The following is a 21,274-nucleotide window of genomic DNA, read 5'->3' as shown; positions in this document are numbered from 1 at the left end:
TGCTTAATGCCAGTGAGTGCAAGTAGGCTGTACCATACCAAGTCCTCAGCTCACTTTCCAGCAGTTATCACCACTAAGGAACCAAGATCATGAACTCCAGCTGAGTTTCCCTTTCCTTCGCCCTGTGAGGTTACACTTAACTCCACAAACTTAATTCACACTCTTCTATTCTCCTTATCAAAACGGACACTTGGGGCTTGATCCTCCGATTTTCAGGCTTTGTCCTGACGCTGGCGTGGAAACGGTGCCGTTTTACGACCGTAAATTCGGAGCAGAACGGCCACCAATTCTCCGTTTGGTGGGGGGGGGCTAGTAGGCAGGCAGCGTAGAGAACCCAGCTCTAGCTGCCGATACAGCCTGGAAAATTGCCGGGTCCATGGCTGTGCATGTGCGGACCCAGCCTGCAAAATAGTGTCCCCCTTTGGTCAGCTTATGACCCCAGACCAACCCCACAACTGTGCCCCCAGCCCCTGCCCGCGGATCGGCTCTTCCCCAATTATGGCGGTGCTGGACTGAGTCCGCAGCCACCACTCCAGGTTACCGACAAGAAATAGCATGAGAGACCCACACCGTCGGAAACTCGGCCGGTGGGGAGGGGAGGCAATGTCCTGTGGCTGTCCATACGGCATGCAGCGTACTGTGGAGGGAGCGGAGCATCGCGAATGCAGCACCACCCCCACTCTCATTGCAAACGTTGATTCTCCGGCCGATCGCTGAAAGGGATTTCAGCATCGCTGCCCGGATAATCCCACCCTTCATTCTCAACTCAAAAGTCATCAAAATTCTCTGCTAATTCAAATTGTAAGCAGCAAACTTCTGCCTTTAACACCAAAAGATTGACTGAGCTCTATTTAGAACACGGAGGTTGGTCCCAGAGTATTCTTGTGAAAATGAAGGCAATTTCTTTAGTAAGGCTTTAGTTTGCACACTTCAATTGCTTGTTACTCAAAGCTGAAACTCCTGCCATTTGTATTCTAGTAGCAAGATTTCCTTACAGGACAGTTAAGAAAAGAAAGAAGTAAAGACATACATTTATATAGTGTTTTTCACAACCACTGGGCACATTAAAGCGCTTTGCAGACACCAAAATATTTTTTGAAGTGCAGCCACTGTTGTAATTTGGGAAACACAGCAGCCAATTTGCTTACAGCAAGCCCCTACAAACAGCAATGTAGTAAATACTGGCCAGGAGACCAGAAGTAACTGCTTATCGAACAGCAGAAATTTCCTCCAATTTAATATTGGACAGACCCAAAGCCATTGTTTTCAGTCCATACTCCAAACTACATTCCTTAGTTACTAAGTCCATCCCTCTCACCGGCAACCGTCTGAGATTGAGTCAAAGGGTTTGCAACCTTGCTGTCACATGTGATTCCAAAATAAGCTTCTTCTGACCAAAGTTTTATGCCATCACTAAGACCGCCTATTTGCCCCTCTGTAACATTGCCTGACTTTCCCCATCTGCTGTGGAGACCCTCATTCATATCTTTCTTACCTCAAACTCAACTATTCCACCCGACTCCTGGCTGGTCTCCGACCACAAACTGGAGGTCCTCTATAACTCTACTGCCCATGTCTTAGGGAAACAGATCTGGCATGAGCTATCACCCCCGTTCTTTCTGGCTTTCGATCAAGCAACAACTTGACTTCAGATTCCTTCTATGGCCTCGTCCTTCCCAATCTCTGTCATCACCTCCGGCCCTACAACCCTCTGAGATATCTACGATCCTCGAATTCCATTCCCTACTTTGAACTGCTCCACTATTGGGGGCCATGCGTTCAGCTGCCTAGGATCCAAGCTCTCAAACATCCTCGTTATACCTCGCTTTTCTCCTTTAAGACATGTCTTGAATTCAACTCTTTGACCAATCTATTGCTCATCTGACCCAACATGTCCTTGTGTGGCTCAATGACTTTGTTTCATAATGCTCTTGTGAAATGTCTTGGTATGTTTTATTGTGCTAAAGGTGCTGTATAAATATAAGTTGTTGTTCTTGATGCCAGGCAAGCAGTGGGACAGCATTTTGATGGTTTAAAGATGAGATATTTTGGCAGATAGGTCGAGATAGGTTCCACCAGCGGACATATGAAAGCTGACCTGATGGCCGCAAATGATGTCACCGAGATGCAGCGTGAAGACAATGAAGGGGCCCTGGGCACATGTGAAGTTTCTGTGCAGAGGCTGGAAGGCAAAGCCATTGCAGGAAACATGCTGGCTACATTGGAACAAGTAGAAGGGACCAGGATAAAGCAGTCCAAAGATGTGCAGGTTAGGTGGATTGGCCATGCTAAATTGCCCGTAGTGTCCTAAATAGTAAGGTTAAGGGGGGGGAGTTGTTGGGTTATGGGTGTGGGGTGGATACGTGGGTTTGAGTAGGGTGATCATTGCTCGGCACAACATCGAGGGCCGAAGGGCCTGTTCTGTGCTGTACTGTTCTATGTTCTATGTTCTATTCCCAAGGAGATGGACCACAGAAGAGAGCTGATTGAAGAGCAAAGAAGTCAGTGATAAAAAACGCAGAATGGTGGAAGGGGAGGAGGAGGAGGATACCAAGCTGTGATCACCATGATGTTTAAACTTTACAGTTCTGACGTTTGGGCTGGATAAAGATCAGATTGAAGGAATTTGGAGATGGATTATTAACTAAAATTGTACAGCACGAGTAGGCTATTCAAGCACAAAGATCTGTTACAGTATTTATGCTGCACACTCATTCCTCTCATCTTACTTCATCATGTTCTATCATTATTTTATACTATTCCTATCTCACTCATGTAATTATTTAGCCTCCCCCTAATTGCATCAGTGCTAATCAGCTCACACACTCATTGTGATAATGAGTTGCACTTTCTCACTGGGTGAAGATGTTTTTTCCTGAACATCTTATTGGATATACTACTGACTATCTTATATTTAGGGCTGCTAGTTTTGGATCCCCACAAGTAGGAACATCCTCTCTAAATTCACCCTATTAAACCCCGTAATAATTTAAAATTCTTAAATCAGGTTACTACTCCATTAGGGGCTGGTTTAGCACAGTGGGCTAAACAGCTGGCTTGTAATGCAGAACAATGCCAGCAGCCGGGTTCAATTCCCATACCGGCCTCTCCAAACAGGCGCCGGAATGTGGCGACTAGGGACTTTTCACAGGAACTTCATTGAAGCCTACTTGTGACAATAAGCGATTACTATTATTATTACCTACCCTTTTCTAGAGAAAAGAAGTCTAGCCTATTAAGCCTTTCTTGATAGCTGTTCAGTTCTGATAACATCCCTGTAAATCTTTTTTTTTTTTTTACACGGTTTCTCCAGTTTTGTTTTCTCACATTTGTAATAAGACGACCAGAACCATGTACTGTAATGTTGGGAGAGGTGGGTACAAAACTGAGTGACAACTGTACATTGCAATACTTTAAAAAGGGCATATTGGAGGTCGGAGAGTGGTCAGTTATGACAGAGCGATCAATGTTTTGTTGTAGTTTTTAGATGAGGCAAGTCTTAAAAAGAGACATGGCTGCCTCACAGTGCCAGATACGAGGGTGACCTTGGGTGACTGTGTGGAGTTTGCATGTTCTCCTCCGAGTGCTCCAGCTTCCTCCCACAGTCCAAAGGTGCAGATTAGATGGAGGTACGGGGATGGGGCTAGGTAGGGTGCTCATGGTAGAGTTGGTGCAGGCTCTGAATGGCCTCCTTCTGCACTGTAGGGGCTCTATGGAGAGAGAGGTATGGGTGGGGTTAGAAGCATAGAATTTACAGTGCAGAAGGAGGCCATTCGGCCCATCGAGTCTGCACCAGCCCTTAAAGCTCACCCTACCCAAGCCCACGTATCTACCCTATCCCCTAAACCCAGCAACCCCCCACTTAACCTTTTTTAGGACACTAAGGGCAATTTAGTATGGCCAATCCACCTAACCTACACATCTTTGGACTGTGGGAGGAAACCGGAGCACCTGGAGGAAACCCACGCAGACACGGGGAGAACGTGCAGACTCCGCACAGACAGTGACCCAGCCAGGAATCGAACCTGGGATCCTGGAGCTGTGAAGCAATTGTGCGAACCACTATGCTACCGTGCTGCCCGATAAAAACGCAGAACGGTGGAAGGGGAGGAGGAAGGATACGAAGTGAATATAGTTAGTGAATATAGGACCAAGAAGGAGTAAGTGTGAAAAAAAATGAGGATTATTGCATTAATACTTTTGAAGATCTACACCTAAATCTAGGACTTGTATTAATAAAGCTACAAAATACCGGATATCCTACTTTCTCCCCTCTTCCCAACAACTGAAATGCACTACAATCAACTGACAAATCCCTTGTTTTTGAAGTAAATGTTGGTGAGAATTGTACAGTCAGATGCATATAATTAATGCCTGCTACATCTCATCACTGTGAAATTTAAAAGAGATGAGGGCCTGCTGAAGCATATCGTTGATGCATCAAGTTGAGAAGGAAGAAAATGTGAGAGTTGATCCTAAGCTCAGGTTCAAGGCAAGAGTGAGTTGGAGTGAAGATGACCACCTCAAATTGGCAGGAGTTTGACTGGTTACCCTCTTGCCTTTTCACCAATGGTGCTGGAAATGTGAAGACTTGGAGCAAATTAAAACACACTCAAGAATGTTAAAATAGATTTTTACTTTTAAAAATATGGATAAAATCTCAATCATTAAAAAAGTATTAATTTGATGAATGCTCACCTTCACCCTCTAGTAATTCCAAAAGGAAGGCATTAGAGTAAAGAGAGAGACAGTGAACAAAGTAAGTACAGATTTTTCTTGCTTTTATAAAGACTTCACATTTGCTGTGGAATAGTATGAAGTACAATTTAATCCTTTCCCTGTCTGGACAAGAAATGAGAGAGATTTAAAGGTGAATGTTAACAATAAGAAACTTTGTTCCTCTGACATCAGTATTGTTTCTTGACTAGATTAATAGCACTTAATTGCCCGGAAATTTAAGCAGAATTATTAATAGTTACAAATAAAATCAAGAAAAATACTGTGATATGCTGAATGGCTTTAAGACTTTATTTTAATTAAATATGATGACAAATCAAACACTAGAAACAGCCATTATGCAAAGAGACCTCATCAACATCAAAATTGTAGGATTGGCCACACTAAATTGCCCCCTTAATTGGAAAAAATAATTGGATAATTAAATTTTTTTTTAAAACATCAAAATTGTCAAAATGATGGACCAGAAATCTCCTTGTGAAGCTTAACTTCCCCCAAATAAGGGGTCACTATAGTAACTGTTAGACAAGATTGCTATTAATTCCAATCCGTGTCGTCAGTGAAAACAGTAATTTTCTTGTTCTGTGTTATACGATATTTGGTCAGTACTTAATAGAGATGGAAAATGGTTAAAAAGCACATGTTCTTAACAGAAAACAGACAGTACGGATCCAATTGAGATGTCTGTCACGACATGTAGAAATTTAAAATTACTATTAAACTTACTTCATAAGCGTATTTAATATCTTACAAAAGTCCACCTGCAAGTGTCCCAGAAATGTGCAAGAATTGCTTTAAATTTCTGCAATTGTTACCCATTACCCACATTACATCGGATTTTACTGAACAGATACAGGTCATTTGATCCATTGGTCTGTGATGGTGCATATGCTGTGTTTACGTTTCCTCCTACCTTCCTTTAGGGCTGGTTTAGCTCAGTGGGCTAGACAGCTGGTTTGTGATGCAGAACAAGGCCAGCAGCGCGGGTTCAATTCCCATACCAGCTTACCCGAACAGGTGCCGGAATGTGGCGACTATGGGTTTTCACAGTAACTTCATACTTGTGACAATAAAAGGTTAGGATTATCCTAACATCATATTTGCCTATTATCCTCACATACCCATCTAGCACTCAACAATTGCAAGAAGCTCACTGGCTTTTTGTCAGTCAGATCGAGGCCATCTGTTCAGCCTTTGCTACTTCCTACTTTTTCTCAGGTCCACCAAGTCAAACTTCATCCCTAACCATAAATATGCTTCTTTCTGCAATTTCTCTCCTACTTTCCTTCATGCTATCTTTGAGCTCATCTTGTCCATGAGGCAGCACTGTGGCACAGTGGTTAGCACTGCCACCTCAAAGCTTCAGGGTCCCGGGTTCAATTCCAGCCTTGGATGGCTGTTTGTGTGGAGTTTGCACTTTCTCCCCCTGTCTGTGCTTTGGACATTAAGGGACAATTTAGCATGGTCAATCCATTAAACATGTACATTTTTTGACTGTGGGAGGAAATCGGAACACCCGGAGGAAATCCACGCAGACACAGGGAAAATGTATAAACTCCACACAGAGTTACTCAAGGCTGGAATTCAACTCGGGTCCCTGGCGCTGTGAGGCAGCAATACTAACTACTGTGCCACCGTGCTGCCTCGAGGTGCAGGTTAGGTAGATTGGCCGAGCTAAATTGCCCCTTAGATGCCAAAAGGTTCAGTGGGGTTACTGGGTTACGGGGATAGGGTGGAGGCATGGGCTTAAGTAGGGTGTTCTTTCTAAGGACAGTGCAGACCCGATGGGCTGAAATGCCTCCTTCTGCACTGTAGGGATTGAATAATATACGAGACCCACTTCCTGCTTCCCCAACCCTATTCCCACCAAACTACTGACCAACCAACGTCCCTTCCTGGAGCCATGTAATCTTGTTTTAATTTTTAACTGTTTCCTCTCCTCGGGTACTGTACCCATCCTCTTCAAATTAGTCACAATTACTCCCCTCGTCATAAACCCCACCACTGATGCCCACAGTTTGATCCTGAGATCAACCTCCAACAACATTAAGAGCTTTTCACCGATATCATCTACCTCCATCGTGATGAACTCACCCATTTCTGCCTCAGTTCATCAGCTGCAGAAACCTCACTCTGTGCCTTGGTCACCTCTAGATTGGGCTATTCCAATACTCTCCCGGCCAGGCTCCCATCTCCCAGCCGCCACATACTTCAATTCATCCAAAATTCTGCTGCCCATATTCTAACTCACAACCTGTCCCAAGCACCCTTCACCCTGTACTCACTGACCTGGGTACCTATTGGGCGACACTACTAATTTAAAATTCTCCTCTTGTTTTCAAATTTCTGCACCCCCCCCCCCCCCCCTTTTTTTTTCTCTGTAAACTCCTCCAGTTCTAAAACCCACTAAGATCTCTGGTCTCCTCCAATTCCGGCCTCTTGCAAAGCCCCCATTTTAATCACTCCACCATTGACAGCAGCACCTTCACAGCTGGAGTTCTGTAAATCCCTCCGTAAATCTTTCCCCATCCCTACCTCTCTCTCTCCTCCTTCAAGATAATCTTTCAAACCTATCACTTTGACTAAGCTTTTGTTCAACTGTCCTAACGTGGCTTCGTGTCACATTTGGTTTCGTAAGTGGGATATTTTACTGCATTAAAGGCACTAATGCTCCCTGCAAGTCAAACCCCGGAAGATGCTGTGCAGGCCACTCACAGGTTGCTCCTTAGGTACCGCACGTATACAGCCACAGAGGAAGATTTAAAGATACCATGCATTAAAGTGAGCAGGCTGTGTAAAGCAATAAAAATTTAGAGAGGGCCTTAAAAAAATAACATTTAAACATAAGTTTTTTTTTAAATGCTGGTGACCTCAACCACTCTGTGTGGTCATGAGGTCCCCATTCCCACCACTCATCTCATGTCTCCGGATATTTATCACTACACTACAGTCCTCCAGATGGTCTGATGGTCTTTGAGATGATTAACGGATAAATAGAAAGAAATTACTCTCTCTAGCAGGGGAGTCCAGAACAAGGAAGCATAAGCTTCACACTAGAGCGTGGTTGTTCAGGGATGATGTCAAGAAGTACTTTTTCAGGATAGTAGAAATCTGGAACTCTCTCCCCGCAAAAGCCACTGCGATTAGGCCAATTGAAACATTTGGAAAAGGAGATGGATAGATTTCTGTTCAGTGTGAGTATCAGGAAACATGGAGCCGAGGCTTAAAATGCAGTTAATTATACAGATCAGCCAGGATCCAATAAATTGGCAGCATGGGCTTTCCCCCTCCTGTTTCTAGATACACAATCTAGCCTGTCATATTCAAAACTGCCAGTTAATTTAAAAAAGGTGAATTAAGGAAATCAGAATTGACTTGAAAGAAATTAAGTCCAAGAGAGCATGTAAAGCAAGTTTGATAATTGAAGTGTTAGTAATATTAAGAAACGTGGGGAAACATTAAAACAAACGGGATTTCACCTTTACTTCCCGTTTTCTCCTGACACTCGCCAGCGGACCGTTCTACAGACGGGTGGAACTCAAATCTGATGCAACACACAACCAACTTTCCTCCATCATCGCTGAGTCGTGAACTGAAGCAGGAATCACCCTAGACATTTACCCTGAAGTACTTTGTGGGGGCTAAAACCTCACACTCTCAACATTTTCTAAAAAATATATAAATATCCTCGTGGTTAATTTCTAAAATTTTAAAAACTGGGCAAAGACCTTTTAAAATGGCTGAAGTTATGTCTATCTGTGACCCTTGAGCAATAAGAGCTAATATAGCAGTTTTGCACAAACCAACACCTCGTTATCTCTGAAGAGACCCCAATGACCCCTGGTGGGCTTCAGACACCAAATTCAACGGTCATCTACATTTCATAAGCCACCCCTGACAACCAACGTCGATTTGTCCACTCGGACAAAAGACCCTGCAACCTCATTTTAAGACTTAATGGTTGGAATATTAACAATCACAAAGACATAGGGATGCACACCCTTTGACAAGGCCAAAGCGGAGAGGTGGGAGTCATGCAACATGAACCCCCGGTTGCTGAAATCAGTAGTATTGCCCCGTGGAAATAAGAAACCTCAGGCTTCCATTTTCTTTTTAATTTTAGAGTACCCAATTATTTTTGTTCCAATTAAGGGGCAATTTAGTGTGGCCAATTCACCTAACCTGCACATCTTTGGGCTGTGGGCGGCACAGTAGCACAGTGGTTAACACTGTTGCTTCACAGCCCCAGGGTCTGAGGTTCGATTCCCGACTTGGGTCACTGTCTGTGTGGAGTCTGCACGTTCCCGTGTTTGCGTGGGTTAAATCCGGGGCTCCGATTTTCTCCCACAAGTCCCAAAAGACGTGCTGTTAGGTAATTTGGACATTCTGAATTCTCCCTCTGTGTACCTGAACAGGCGCCGGAATGTGGCGGCGAGGGACTTTTCAAAGTAACTTCATTGCAGTGTTAATGTAAGCCTACTTGTGACAATAAAGATTATTATTATTACTATTATGAAAACCTATAGACACATTGAGGATGTGTAATCTCCACACAGACATTGACCCGGGGCATTTTTCCATCTACTTAACAGCATACAGGAAAGAGGTTCTTCCAGGTTGATTACCTGGGCCTATCTATGCTGATTCTACTCGACCTTTTGTACCATTACCTACAAGACTGATTTATCTCTGTATGCCTATCTTATCGTAGAGGTCAACTTTATTTGAAAAGTAAATTATCCAGCAGCAGTTCAGCCTGCCAACCTCTGTGACGGCATAACACTTTGATTCTGGACTCTAGACTCACATGAAACAATAGTTCTTTTCTCTGTGGTCTTAGCCCTGTAAATCTTTTTCCCTATTTTACTGTACGAGTGCACATGGGGGTTACGTAGTGCCCTCCTGCTGCATTTTTAAAAATAAATTTAGAGTACCCAATTATTTTTTTCCAATTAGGGGGCAATTTAGTATGGCCAATCCACCTACCCTGCACATCTTTGGGCTGTGGGGGTGAAACCCACACAGACACAGGGAGAATATGCAAACTCCACATGGACAGTGATCCGGGGCCAGGATCGAACCTAGTTTCTTTGAGGCAGCATTGCTAAACACTGCGCCACCTTGCCGCCCCTTCTTACTGCGTTTCGAGTGTGTACAAATATACTAAAACTCGGAGTTCATCTTATCTAGAGTCTGCAGGGGGGTTATTAATGGAAAATTGGTTCACATCGAAACTTTAAAAAAAAATTTCGAGTACCCAATTAATGTTTTCCAGTTAAGGGGCAATTTGCAATTTAGCGTGGCCAATCCACCTAGCCTGCACATCTTTGGGTCGTGGGGGCGAAACCCACACAAACACGGGGAGAATGTGCAAACTCCACACGGGCAGTGACCCAGAGCCGGGATCGAATCTGGGATCTCGACGCCGTGAGGCAGCAGTGCTAACCCACTGTGCCACAATGCTGCCCTGGTTCACATCAAAACTGAGGAGTTGGGAAATACGCCACCGCTTATAAAGTAGGAAACAAATCAAAACGCCTTTCTGTTTACGGGTGGATAGTGAAAGAAATCAGGGCTGTTTAAAATAAACCCCCTGCTGTCTGTAACAACTTCTGATTTTTGAAAAGATTTTTTTGACCAATACCAACCCTGCACTGCTGCTCATACTGCATTATAAGCTCAGAGAACCTTTGCTCTTGGCCAAAGATTTCCAGGCTCGGATGATCCAGTGTTCCAAACTGAACATGCGGAGATAAAAAGAGAGAAGCAAAAATTAGATAAAATATAACGGCATAGCTGTTTAGCTCTCTGGCACAATGGGTTGGGATGGGGGGGGGGTGTGCAGATTGATGGGCAAGGGTCAGCATATATCATACCTGATGAAGCTGAAATCTTAGCCAGTATTCTGTCATTTTCAGAAACTCACTGACCTGTGCGCATTTTGAACGGTTAACCAGTTTCTTTTTATCTAATCAAATTCGGTTTCCCTACACAGAAGTATAGCCTTGTTATGGGGAATGATATCATGGACATAGGGTTGCCAAATGTTTTTTTCCTTGATGCAAGGAAGAAAAACAATGTTCTACGTCCCAGCATTTGAATTTTGCAGTAGGGCAAACTAGCATTTATTGCCGATCCCTTTTGGCCCTGAAGGAGTTAGTGAGCCTTCATCTGCTGTTCATATGGGGAAGATGTTCCAGCAATGCTGTTAGATGGGAAGTTCCAGGATTTTGACCCAGCGACGATGAGGAAATGTCAAAAAAATTGTCCAGTTCTGGATGGCATGTATCGCGGGGAGGAACCTGAAGGAACCTAATTAGAAAAATGATGGAAGATGTCTTGACGGGTGGCACTTAACTCAGAAATATCCTGGGCTCCTGACCTCATAACAGCCTTGACCCAAACACAAACAAAAAGTTGAATTTCAAAGGCGAGGTGAGAGTGGCTACTTTACGATCAAGACAGGAATTGGCTGTGGGTGGTAGCAAGGAATTCCAGCAAAACTGAAGCCAATGGGAATCAAGAAATAAAAGTCTCCACTCTTTGAAGTCATCCCCAGCACAAAGTAAGATGACTGTAGTTGTTGGAGGCCAACCATTCTCAGGGCATCACTGCAGAAGCTCCCCAGGGTAGTATCCTAGGCACTTCCATCTTCAGCTACTTCATCAATAATCTTCCCTTCAACTTGACAGCTTAATTTGAAAGTTTGTTGATGATTGTACAGTGTACAGCATCATTAATGAGTCCTCAGGTATGGAAACAGTGCCCACATGCAATAAGACGTGGACACCATTCAATCTTGGGTTGAGAAGTGGCAAGTAACATTCAAGCCACACATGTCAGGTAATGTCAATGACCATCTCCAACAAGAGAGAATCTAACCATCTCCTCATGACATTCAATGGCATTACTAACCCAAATCCCCCACCATCAATATCCTGGAGGTTGCCATTAACGAGAGACATAACTGTACAAGGGCAGATCAGAGGCTAGGAATTCTGTGGCGGGTAACCCACCTCGTGACTCCCCAAAGTCTGTCCACCATCGGTGAGGCACACGTCAGAATTATGAGAGAATAGTCTCCACATATCTGAATGACTACAGCTCCAAAAACACTCAAGAAGCTCAACAAAGGAGTCTTCTGGATCAGCAGGCATTCCACCACCTTAAAAAGTCACTTCCTCCACCACCATTGCACAGTGGCCGCAGTATATACCATTTATAAAATGTACCGGAGTAACTCGTCAAGGCACCTTCAACAGCACCTTCGAAACCTAGAGCCTCGACCATCTAGCAGAATGCAAGTCACACACCATCCTGACTTGGAACTATATCGTCATTTATTCACTGTGGCTGGGTCAAATACGTGCAACTCCCTCCCAAACAGCAGTGTTGGTGTGCCTATACCATACTTAGTCCAGCAGTTCAAGAAGGTGGGTGAGAAATATTTGCGTAAGGGCAATAAATGTTGGCCTTGCCAGTGGTGTCTGCATCCCGAAACAATTTAAAAAAAAACTCAGGTCCCTACCCCTGTGCACAAAACTACCACAGAATTTAGCACTTGACTGATTAATGTATTGGCTCCGATTTTGCAACCAGCAGCTAAGTGGTAGTGTTTACCACTTGCCACAAAAAAAAGCTGCTCATAAAAATCTAACTAGCTCTGTGCTTTGGTTTTTCCCAATCCTGGCATCATCTTGAATCTGATGCAAATTCAAGGGGATCTTCAAGTAACCAGCAAGATAAGCAGCCAATCATACTGAGGTATTCTCACAGACACCAAACTAGCAAGTGAAAGACATATTTATCCTGCAATTGTAATTGCATTTTAAATGGAGTGAAATAAATGATTGGGAAGAATACGTGAGGTTAAGGTAGAATCTGAAAAATTATAAGCAACTTCAAAATATTCAAAATAAAAGTTTGAACGTTTTGGTCGTAATGGAGAAATGTGCCATTCGATAAGTATAAAATTAGTTTTACCCAGTGTGGCATTTCAGCTGTAAATATTAACTCAGTATACTACTAAAAATTCAAATATATGCAATTGCTGGATAAATATGCCTTTTATTTGCTAGTTTGGGGTCTGTGAGAATACTTCAATATGATTGGCTGCTTATTCTGCTGGTTACTTGAAGATCCCCTCGAATTGGAACCAGATTAAAGATGTTGCCAGGATTGGGAAAAACCATAAGGTGCAGCTTTGAGAGGTTTTGTTCAACGAGACTAATAGTGTCAAAGGGCAAGTTCTCATCATTTCAGTGATTTCTAACTGATTGCAAACCGGGATAACACCAACAGTGCATACTATTGGGAAGTGTCGGCAGTGACGTTTGGATTTGTGCATTTATCAGCATGTGTGCTGCCTCCAAAAGTGGTGTGGGTTTTACAGGAGTAATGATGATAATTATGGTTTCACCACCATTACTATGTAAAATCTGGTCCATTCATTCAACCCCTCTCTATTTGATCATCCATATCTCTTTCCCATCCCATACTACTGCCCCCTTCACTATGCATTTAACCCAATCCCCTGCTCTCCCTTATCCAACTCTTCTCCCAGTGCTCTCCATTGACCTCCTGCTCTCCTTTTGTCCTCCTCTTCCCATAACTCCCGTCAAGTTAAAGACCCTGCCTTCTAGCCCTGCTTGACCTGAAAGGTGTATTTGATCTTGAAGGAGCGTTACCCACTGTGCAAAGGCCCATATGATGCCGAGCAAAGGACCAATATCACTGCAAATCACTCAGTATTTTTCAAAAACCTAATTTTCCAATTGCATTCTGGCCAATATTTAGCAGAAACCACCCATCATCGACAGAAAATCACCCAAAAACAACAGTCAAATGTATTCCAAGCATATCGCTGTGAAACTTGCTTTTTCTTTCAGTACGTAGTCAAGGTCCTTCTGTAATCTGGAAACCAGTTTCTCAGATTCAGTCAATTTTTCCACTGTTTCCACAAGTTCTTTCTGCAATCGGCTGTTCTCCTGTTGAAAAGAAAAGAATTACCATCAATGAACTATTAATTAGAGATAGATTAGGTGTCAGCCGTGATAACACTCTCCCTTCCAAGGCCAGAAAGCTGTGGGTTCATCCCACTTCAGACATTTGAGCACAAGATTGAGGCTGACACTTGCAGTACTGAGGGAATGCTGCACTGCCAGAGGTGCCATCTTTGGGATGGCATTTTAAATTGAGGCCCCATTTTTCCCCTCAGGTGCACATAAAGAAATCTCAAATCACCATTTAAAGAGCAAGGGAGTAAACCTCTCGTCATGGCTAACATGTATTACTCAGTTCAAAGGACATCCTAAGATTGGGATAGGTGCTAGATAAATGAATTGTTTTTTTGTGCTCAGATTCAGAATTGTAAGAGATAAAACTTTTTGTTTATAAATTCCCTTCTCTTTTACCTTGCTACCATGCTGCCCACTAATGTTCTTCAGGGAAGGAAATCTACCATTCTTATCTGGTCGGGCTGGCATGTAATTCCAGATCCACAGCAACGTGGCTAACTCTTAAATAGCCTAGCAAGCCACTCAGTTCAGGGGCAATAAGGGATGAGCAGTAAATAAAGGCCCAGCCAGTCACACCCACATCCAATGAATGAATACAAAATAAAACTGCTATTTTAGAAAGGTGATAGAAGGAAACCAGGGACGGTAGCATTGTGGATAGCACAATCGCCTCACAGCTCCAGGGTCCCAGGTTCGATTCTGGCTTGGGTCACTGTCTGTGCGGAGTCGGCACATCCTCCCCGTGTGTGCATGAGTTTCCTCCGGGTGCACCGGTTTCCTCTCACAGTCCAAAGATGTGCAGGTTAGGTGGATTGGCCATGATAAATTGCCCTTAGTGTCCAAAATTGCCTTTAGTGTTGGGTGGGGTTACTGGGTTATGGGGATAGGGTGGAGGTGTTGACCTTGGGTAGGGTGCTCTTTCCAAGAGCCGGTGCAGACTCGATGGGCCGAATGGCTTCCTTCTGCTCTGTAAATTCTATGATAGATCGGTTAGCCAAACATCTGTTGATGGGAAATTGTTCGAATCTATCATTAAGGGATGTAGATGGTCTTGTGATGCAGTGGGTAGCGTCTTTGCCTCTGAGCCAGAAGCTTCAGGTTCAAGTCCCACTGATTTGATGGCCAAGGAAGAACCGTAACACAGTCAAATAGGCGGAGTGTCAACCTACAAATCCTGCGAAACACGCCATTGGCTGGCGGCAAGACTGGGAGAGATGCGTGGCCAGCCACCCTTGATGTGGAGAGGCGCTCGTCAAGCTACAAGCCCCTGGCTGCAGGCTAGAGACCTGTTTCGGGAATGACTAGCTGTGTAAGCTGATGAAAGTCTGCCTCAGTGCACCACTAGTTGTGGGAAGAGAATTGGAATCGGAATAGTTAAGAATAGAATGACTGAATACCTTGATATTTTTCAGCTGATCAAAGAGAAGCAGCATAGATTTGTAAAGGTTGGTCCTGCCTGATGAACATGATAGAGTTTTTTGAAGAGGTGATTGAAGTAGTAGACATGGGTTGCCTCTAGATGTTTTTTATTTATATGGACCTCCTGAAGCCATTTGATAAAGACCCTCATGGGAGACCATTAGCAAAAGTTAAAGCTCTTGGAATCTAATTGGCAGAATGTGACCAGTGGTTCAAGGATCTCTGTTGGGGCACCAACTATTCACCATAGTTATTAATCACTTGGATAATGGAATAGAAACCAACTTATCCAAGTTTGTCAAAGGCTCAAAGAACTGGGCGGCACAGTTGTGCAGTGGTTAGCACTGCTGCCTCATGGCACCGAGGACCTGGGTTCGATCCCAGCCCCGGGTCATTGTACGTGTGGAGTTTGCACATTCTCCCCGTGTCTGCGTGGGTCTCACCCCCACAACCCAAAAATGGCAGCGGCAGGAGGTGGCAGCGGCAGGCGGTGGCAGCGGCAGGAGGAGGCAGCGGCAGGCGGTGGCAGCGGCAGGCGGTGGCAGCGGCAGGCGGAGGCAGCGGCAGGCGGAGGCAGCGGCAGGAGGAGGCAGCGGCAGGAGGAGGCAGCGGCAGGAGGAGGCAGCGGCAGGCGGTGGCAGCGGCAGGAGAAGGTAGCGGTAGGCGGTGGCAGGAGGTGGCAGCGGCAGGAGGAGGCAGCGGCAGGAGGAGGCAGCGGCAGGAGAGGAGTCAGCGGCAGGAGGAGGCAGCGGGAGGCAGCGGCAGGGGCAGGAGGAGGCAGCGGCAGGAGGTGGCAGCGGCAGGAGGAGGCAGCGGCAGGAGGAGGCAGCGGCAGGAGGAGTCAGCGGCAGGAGGAGGCAGCGGCAGGAGGAGGCAGCGGCAGGTGGTGGCAGCGGCAGGAGGAGGCAGCGGCAGGAGGAGGCAGCGGCAGGAGGAGGCAGCGGCAGGAGGAGGCAGCGGCAGGAGGAGGCAGCGGCAGGAGGAGGCAGCGGCAGGAGGAGGCAGCGGCAGGCGGTGGCAGCGGCAGGAGGAGGCAGCGGCAGGAGGAGGCAGCGGCAGGAGGAGGCAGCGGCAGGCGGTGGCAGCGGCAGGAGGAGGCAGCGGCAGGCGGTGGCAGCGGCAGGAGGAGGCAGCGGCAGGAGGAGGCAGCGGCAGGAGGAGGCAGCGGCAGGAGGAGGCAGCGGCAGGAGGAGGCAGCGGCAGGCGGTGGCAGCGGCAGGCGGTGGCAGCGGCAGGAGGAGGCAGCGGCAGGAGGAGGCAGCGGCAGGAGGAGGCAGCGGCAGGAGGAGGCAGCGGCAGGAGGAGGCAGCGGCAGGAGGAGGCAGCGGCAGGAGGAGGCAGCGGCAGGAGGAGGCAGCGGCAGGAGGAGGCAGCGGCAGGAGGAGGCAGCGGCAGGCGGTGGCAGCCGCAGGAGGAGGCAGCGGCAGGAGGCGGCGGCGGCAGTGGCAGGCGGTGGCAGCGGCAGGAGGAGGCAGCGGCAGGAGGAGGCAGCGGCAGGCAGTGGCAGCGGCAGGAGGAGGCAGCGGCAGGCGGTGGCAGCGGCAGGAGGAGGCAGCGGCAGGAGGAGGCAGCGGCAGGAGGAGGCAGCGGCAGGAGGAGGCAGCGGCAGGAGGAGGCAGCGGCAGGAGGAGGCAGCGGCAGGAGGAGGCAGCGGCAGGAGGAGGCAGCGGCAGGAGGAGGCAGCGGCAGGCGGTGGCAGCGGCAGGAGGAGGCAGCGGCAGGAGGCAGCGGCGGCAGTGGCAGGCGGTGGCAGCGGCAGGAGGAGGCAGCGGCAGGAGGAGGCAGCGGCAGGCGGTGGCAGCGGCAGGCGGTGGCAGCGGCAGGCGGTGGCAGCGGCAGGAGGAGGCAGCGGCAGGCGGAGGCAGCGGCAGGAGGAGGCAGCGGCAGGCAGTGGCAGGAGGAGGCAGCGGCAGGCGGTGGCAGCGGCAGGAGGAGGCAGCGGCAGGCGGTGGCAGGAGGAGGCAGCGGCAGGAGGTGGCAGCGGCAGGAGGTGGCAGCGGCAGGAGGAGGCAGCGGCAGGAGGAGGCTGCGGCAGGAGGAGGCAGCGGCAGTAGGCGGCAGCGGCAGGCGGTTGCAGGAGGAGGCAGCAGCAGGAGGAGGCAGCGGCAGGCGGAGGCAGCGGCAGGCGGAGGTAGCGGCAGGCGGAGGCAGCGGCAGGAGGAGGCAGCGGCAGGAGGAGGCAGCGGCAGGAGGAGGCAGCGGCAGGAGGAGGCAGTGGCAGGAGGAGGCAGCGGCAGGAGGAGGCAGCGGCAGGAGGAGGCAGTGGCAGGAGGAGGCAGCGGCAGGAGGAGGCAGCGGCAGGAGGAGGCAGCGGCAGGAGGAGGCAGTGGCAGGAGGAGGCAGCGGCAGGAGGAGGCAGCGGCAGGCGGTGGCAGCGGCAGTAGGAGGCAGCGGCAGACGGAGGCAGCGGCAGGCGGTGGCAGCGGCAGGAAGAGGCAGCGGCAGGAGGAGGCGGCAGCGGACAGGAGGAGGCAGCGGCTGGAGGAGGCAGCGCAGGAGGTGGCAGCGGCAAGGAGGAGGCAGCGGCAGGAGGAGAGCAGCGGCAGGAGGAGGCAGCGGCAGGAGGAGGCAGCGGCAGGAGGAGGCGCGGCAGGAGGAGGCAGCGGCAGGCATGAGCAGCGGCAGGAGGAGGCAGCGGCAGGAGGAGGCAGTGGCAGGAGGAGGCAGCGGCAGGAGGAGGCAGCGGCAGGAGGAGGCAGCGGCAGGAGGAGGCAGCGGCAGGAGGAGGCAGCGGCAGACGGAGGCAGCGGCAGGCGGTGGCAGCGGCAGGAGGAGGCAGCAGATGATACAGAGATCGACCATCCCAGCCTAGTCACCTCAATGGGAATTATGAAGCATTCCTCCACATTTCGCCTCAATACTCTTCTGAGCCAGGAATGCTGTTCCTGTGTCTAAGCAGTGGGGGAAAGAACGGAGGAAAAACAATGGAATAAAATAAAATTCTCTTGCCCAAATGGGAGATGTGCCATGTTATTCTTCGGCATACCTTCATTGTTAGTTTCAGCTTCTCTTGGAAATGGATCTCCTCTGATCGGAGGGAGTCTATCTCATGTTCCAGTTCTGCTCGTTGTGTGTTCACCTGCTGTGTAATTAGCTCCTGCTCCCTGTCCAACTCCAATTTAACTGCTGTCATCTTTTCCTTGTATCCTTGATCCAAGTGTCTGTGTGTGGGTGGGGGCAGGGAGGGGGGAGGGGGGAGGTGGGGGGGGGGAGGCAGCATCCAATTTATTACAATTGCATTGAAAGGAATGGTTGAATATTGTTAACAACCTCACCACAAAATTCACCTTTGCAAACGTTTATCTTTAACAATACAAAATTGGGGAGAAACCGCTTTACCCAGAGAGGGGTTAGAATTAGAAACCTTGCTGCCATATGGAGCAGTTGAGAATATTTGCAATATATACATTTCAAGGGGAAACTAGGTAAGTACATAAAGGAGAAAGGAAGAGAAGGATATGTGATAGGGTTCAAAAGAGTGAAATGGGAGGAGGCTAGTATTGAGCATATATAACAGTGAATTAATCACAATGTCTATTGCTGGGCTGAAAATTCTAAGAAACTGAATCCGTATAAAAATAAATATAATCCTATGTCTGTTATAAATGTTCCTATCACAACTTTCTTCATTATCTCCTTCTCCAGGCAAACAATGATGTGGAGATGCCGGCGTTGGACTGGGGTGAGCACAGTAGGAAGTTCTACAACACCAGGTTAAAGTCCAACAGGTTTGTTTCAAATCACTAGATTTCAGAGCACAGTTAATTAAGTCTGGAGCTGTAAAAACTTAACTACCTGCAAAGACTGGCATTCAAAATATCGTCTTGCTTCATTGACTTGGTCTATATATATATATATGTTTTCTGGAACCCACCTCTTCATTCACCTGAGGAAGGAGCTGTGCTCCGAAAGCTAGTGATTTGAAACTGTCATGTGAGAGTACCTTTAAGAAATGGGTGTTTATAAATGGGTGTGTATATAAATATCTGTAGTGAAAGTACCTTTATGAAATGGGTGTTTATTACTGCAGTGATCTCAGAGAGTGGGTGGAGCTGGGCTGTCTGTCAGCTTTTTACTTTTGTTTTAGGCTGTTTGCTGCAGGGTGTGTTTTAGTTTTGTTCTGAGTGTTGAAGCTGAAGTCAGACAAAGCAACTGTACTGCTGATCTCTCTGCAATGAAAAGACCATCTCTTGATCAGTTGGTGAATTCAGAATTATAATTGTTTTTAGTAGTAACTTTAGCCTGATGTGCTTCTGTAACAGGTATTTTTTTTTTGTAAGTCTTCTAGATGTTAAAAGGACAACGTAAGCATTACTTCGTGTTGTACTCTTTGAGGGTTGTATTTGAATTGATGGTTGCTAAGATGTTCATTGTATGTTTTAAAAAGGTTAACTTTGAGTTCATAGAATAAACATTGTTTTGCTTTTAAAAAATACTTTTCCATTTCTGCTGTACCACACCTGTAGATTGGGCCGTGTGCTCCCCATACCACAATCTATTAAAGGTTGTGGGTCAGGTGAACTCCATGATACACTTTGGGGTTCTCTAAACCCTGGCCCATAACAAAACAAACCTGTTGGACTTTAACCTGGTCTTGTAAGACTTCTTACTGCCGTCATAAATAAGTCTGTCATCACCATACGTCCAACACATTCTTTTTACGCAATAAATTGTGATCAGATGGGGAGAGGGGCGACCCCTCAGGGGACTTTGAGAATCAAGGGGATTGATTCTGCATCTTGATCTGTATCTAACAATCTGATGTAAGCTAGGGAGACAATAGGGTCCAGTGCTCACGATTCAAAGGAGGGGAAGTTGGTCAAGCTTCCTCCTCCTGATTTACGTCCAGAAACCCTGCTGCAGGGACTGAGGATTTGTGTGTGCGACAACAAGCTGGGGAAATCAGGGTCAGGTTAGGCTCTGCTGCCTTTGGAGGTCACACTGGCCATCAATAATCGCCATAATAGTAATAGCTGCTCAGTTGAAGCCCAAAACCCATGGAATCAAACTCCAGGAAGGTGTCAATGCCTTACCTAAAAGAGGGATAGGGGAGAAAATTTATCAGAAAATCGATAGGGTAGTATTGCAACTCAAAGAGCTCACAATAGACATTAAACAGGAAATCTACCAATGAATTATTAAGCATGGAGGCAGCCTGTGACAGGTACTCCCTAATCCACAATTTCCACCACCAAGAAAACCATGGACAGCAGGTGCAATGGAACATCATTACATCAAAATTACCCACCATCCTGACTTGGCCACCTTTTTTTCCCCCATCGTCGCTGGGTCAAATCTGGAACTCAACACCTGATAACATTTGGCAGCAACTTTACCACATAGTCTGCAGTGGTTCAAGAAGGCCGTTCACAATCACCTTTCAAAGGTACCAAGGGATGGCCAATAAATACCTGCTTTGCCAGTAATATTCCACAAAAATAATTTCTAGCAACTGAATATTTTTTTTCCTTTTCCCACATCCTGGGAGATCTCCATATCTAGGGAACGAAAGGTAAAATTAAAATATCATCTCCCACTGACTTGAGTTTGGTCTCATTGAGCGATTCCATTGCGGAATGTTGGTCATCAACGTCCTTGGCTAGCTGAACATTTCGCTTCTCTGCTCTATCCAAGTCCACTTTCACTTTGTCTCTCTCCTTGTGCAGCTGTTGAATTTGCCCTCTGCAAAAAAACAAGGTGCACACATCAATTCAACATCCATTTGTTATACAAAGAAAATGATTGACACAGGAATAAAAGTAGTCACTTAGAATGAGCAGTATCCTACTCTTAATAATTAGGAAGGATCCTAATAGGTTTCCAGCGAGAACGAGGTTCCACACAACTGGAGGACCGGAATGTGCTGGGCAGTTTGATGGACCAGCGCACATTAAATTAGGACCAGCACATGGTGAGTTAAAATGGCTTTCTGCTAAATACTGGATTGTCAGCCATGCATTGTGTAAGTGAGCATAGGAAACAGGCATTTTGACAGATAAAGAGGATGATGCAATGCCTGAAAGTAAACATGATGTGGAGATGCCGGCGTTGGACTGGGGTGAGCACAGTAAGAAGTCTTACAACACCAGGTTAAAGTCCAA

At 47.0% G+C, this 21,274-nt stretch overlaps 1 protein-coding gene across 9 annotated transcripts in view; it reads right to left on the bottom strand.

Annotated features, from left to right (window-relative positions):
- ninl (ninein-like) overlaps positions 1-21,274 on the bottom strand; it is a 132,612-nt gene that overhangs the window by 37,025 nt on the left and 74,313 nt on the right. For 8 of the 9 annotated variants that reach the window (XM_038804611.1, XM_038804603.1, XM_038804663.1 and 5 more), the window contains 5 exons: positions 20,715-20,855; positions 18,160-18,334; positions 13,614-13,724; positions 10,386-10,475; positions 4,699-4,707 (listed from right to left, as the gene is read on the bottom strand). In XM_038804611.1, coding sequence (XP_038660539.1) covers positions 4,699-4,707; positions 10,386-10,475; positions 13,614-13,724; positions 18,160-18,334; positions 20,715-20,855 — 526 coding nt within the window. The remainder of the gene's footprint in view (positions 1-4,698; positions 4,708-10,385; positions 10,476-13,613; positions 13,725-18,159; positions 18,335-20,714; positions 20,856-21,274) is intronic. The other variant, XM_038804635.1, reaches the window with a different exon arrangement.

Source organism: Scyliorhinus canicula, chromosome 1 (genome assembly GCF_902713615.1).
Source record: "Scyliorhinus canicula chromosome 1, sScyCan1.1, whole genome shotgun sequence".
Lineage (NCBI taxonomy): Eukaryota > Metazoa > Chordata > Chondrichthyes > Carcharhiniformes > Scyliorhinidae > Scyliorhinus > Scyliorhinus canicula.
This window is presented reverse-complemented; position numbering and strand designations above follow the sequence as displayed.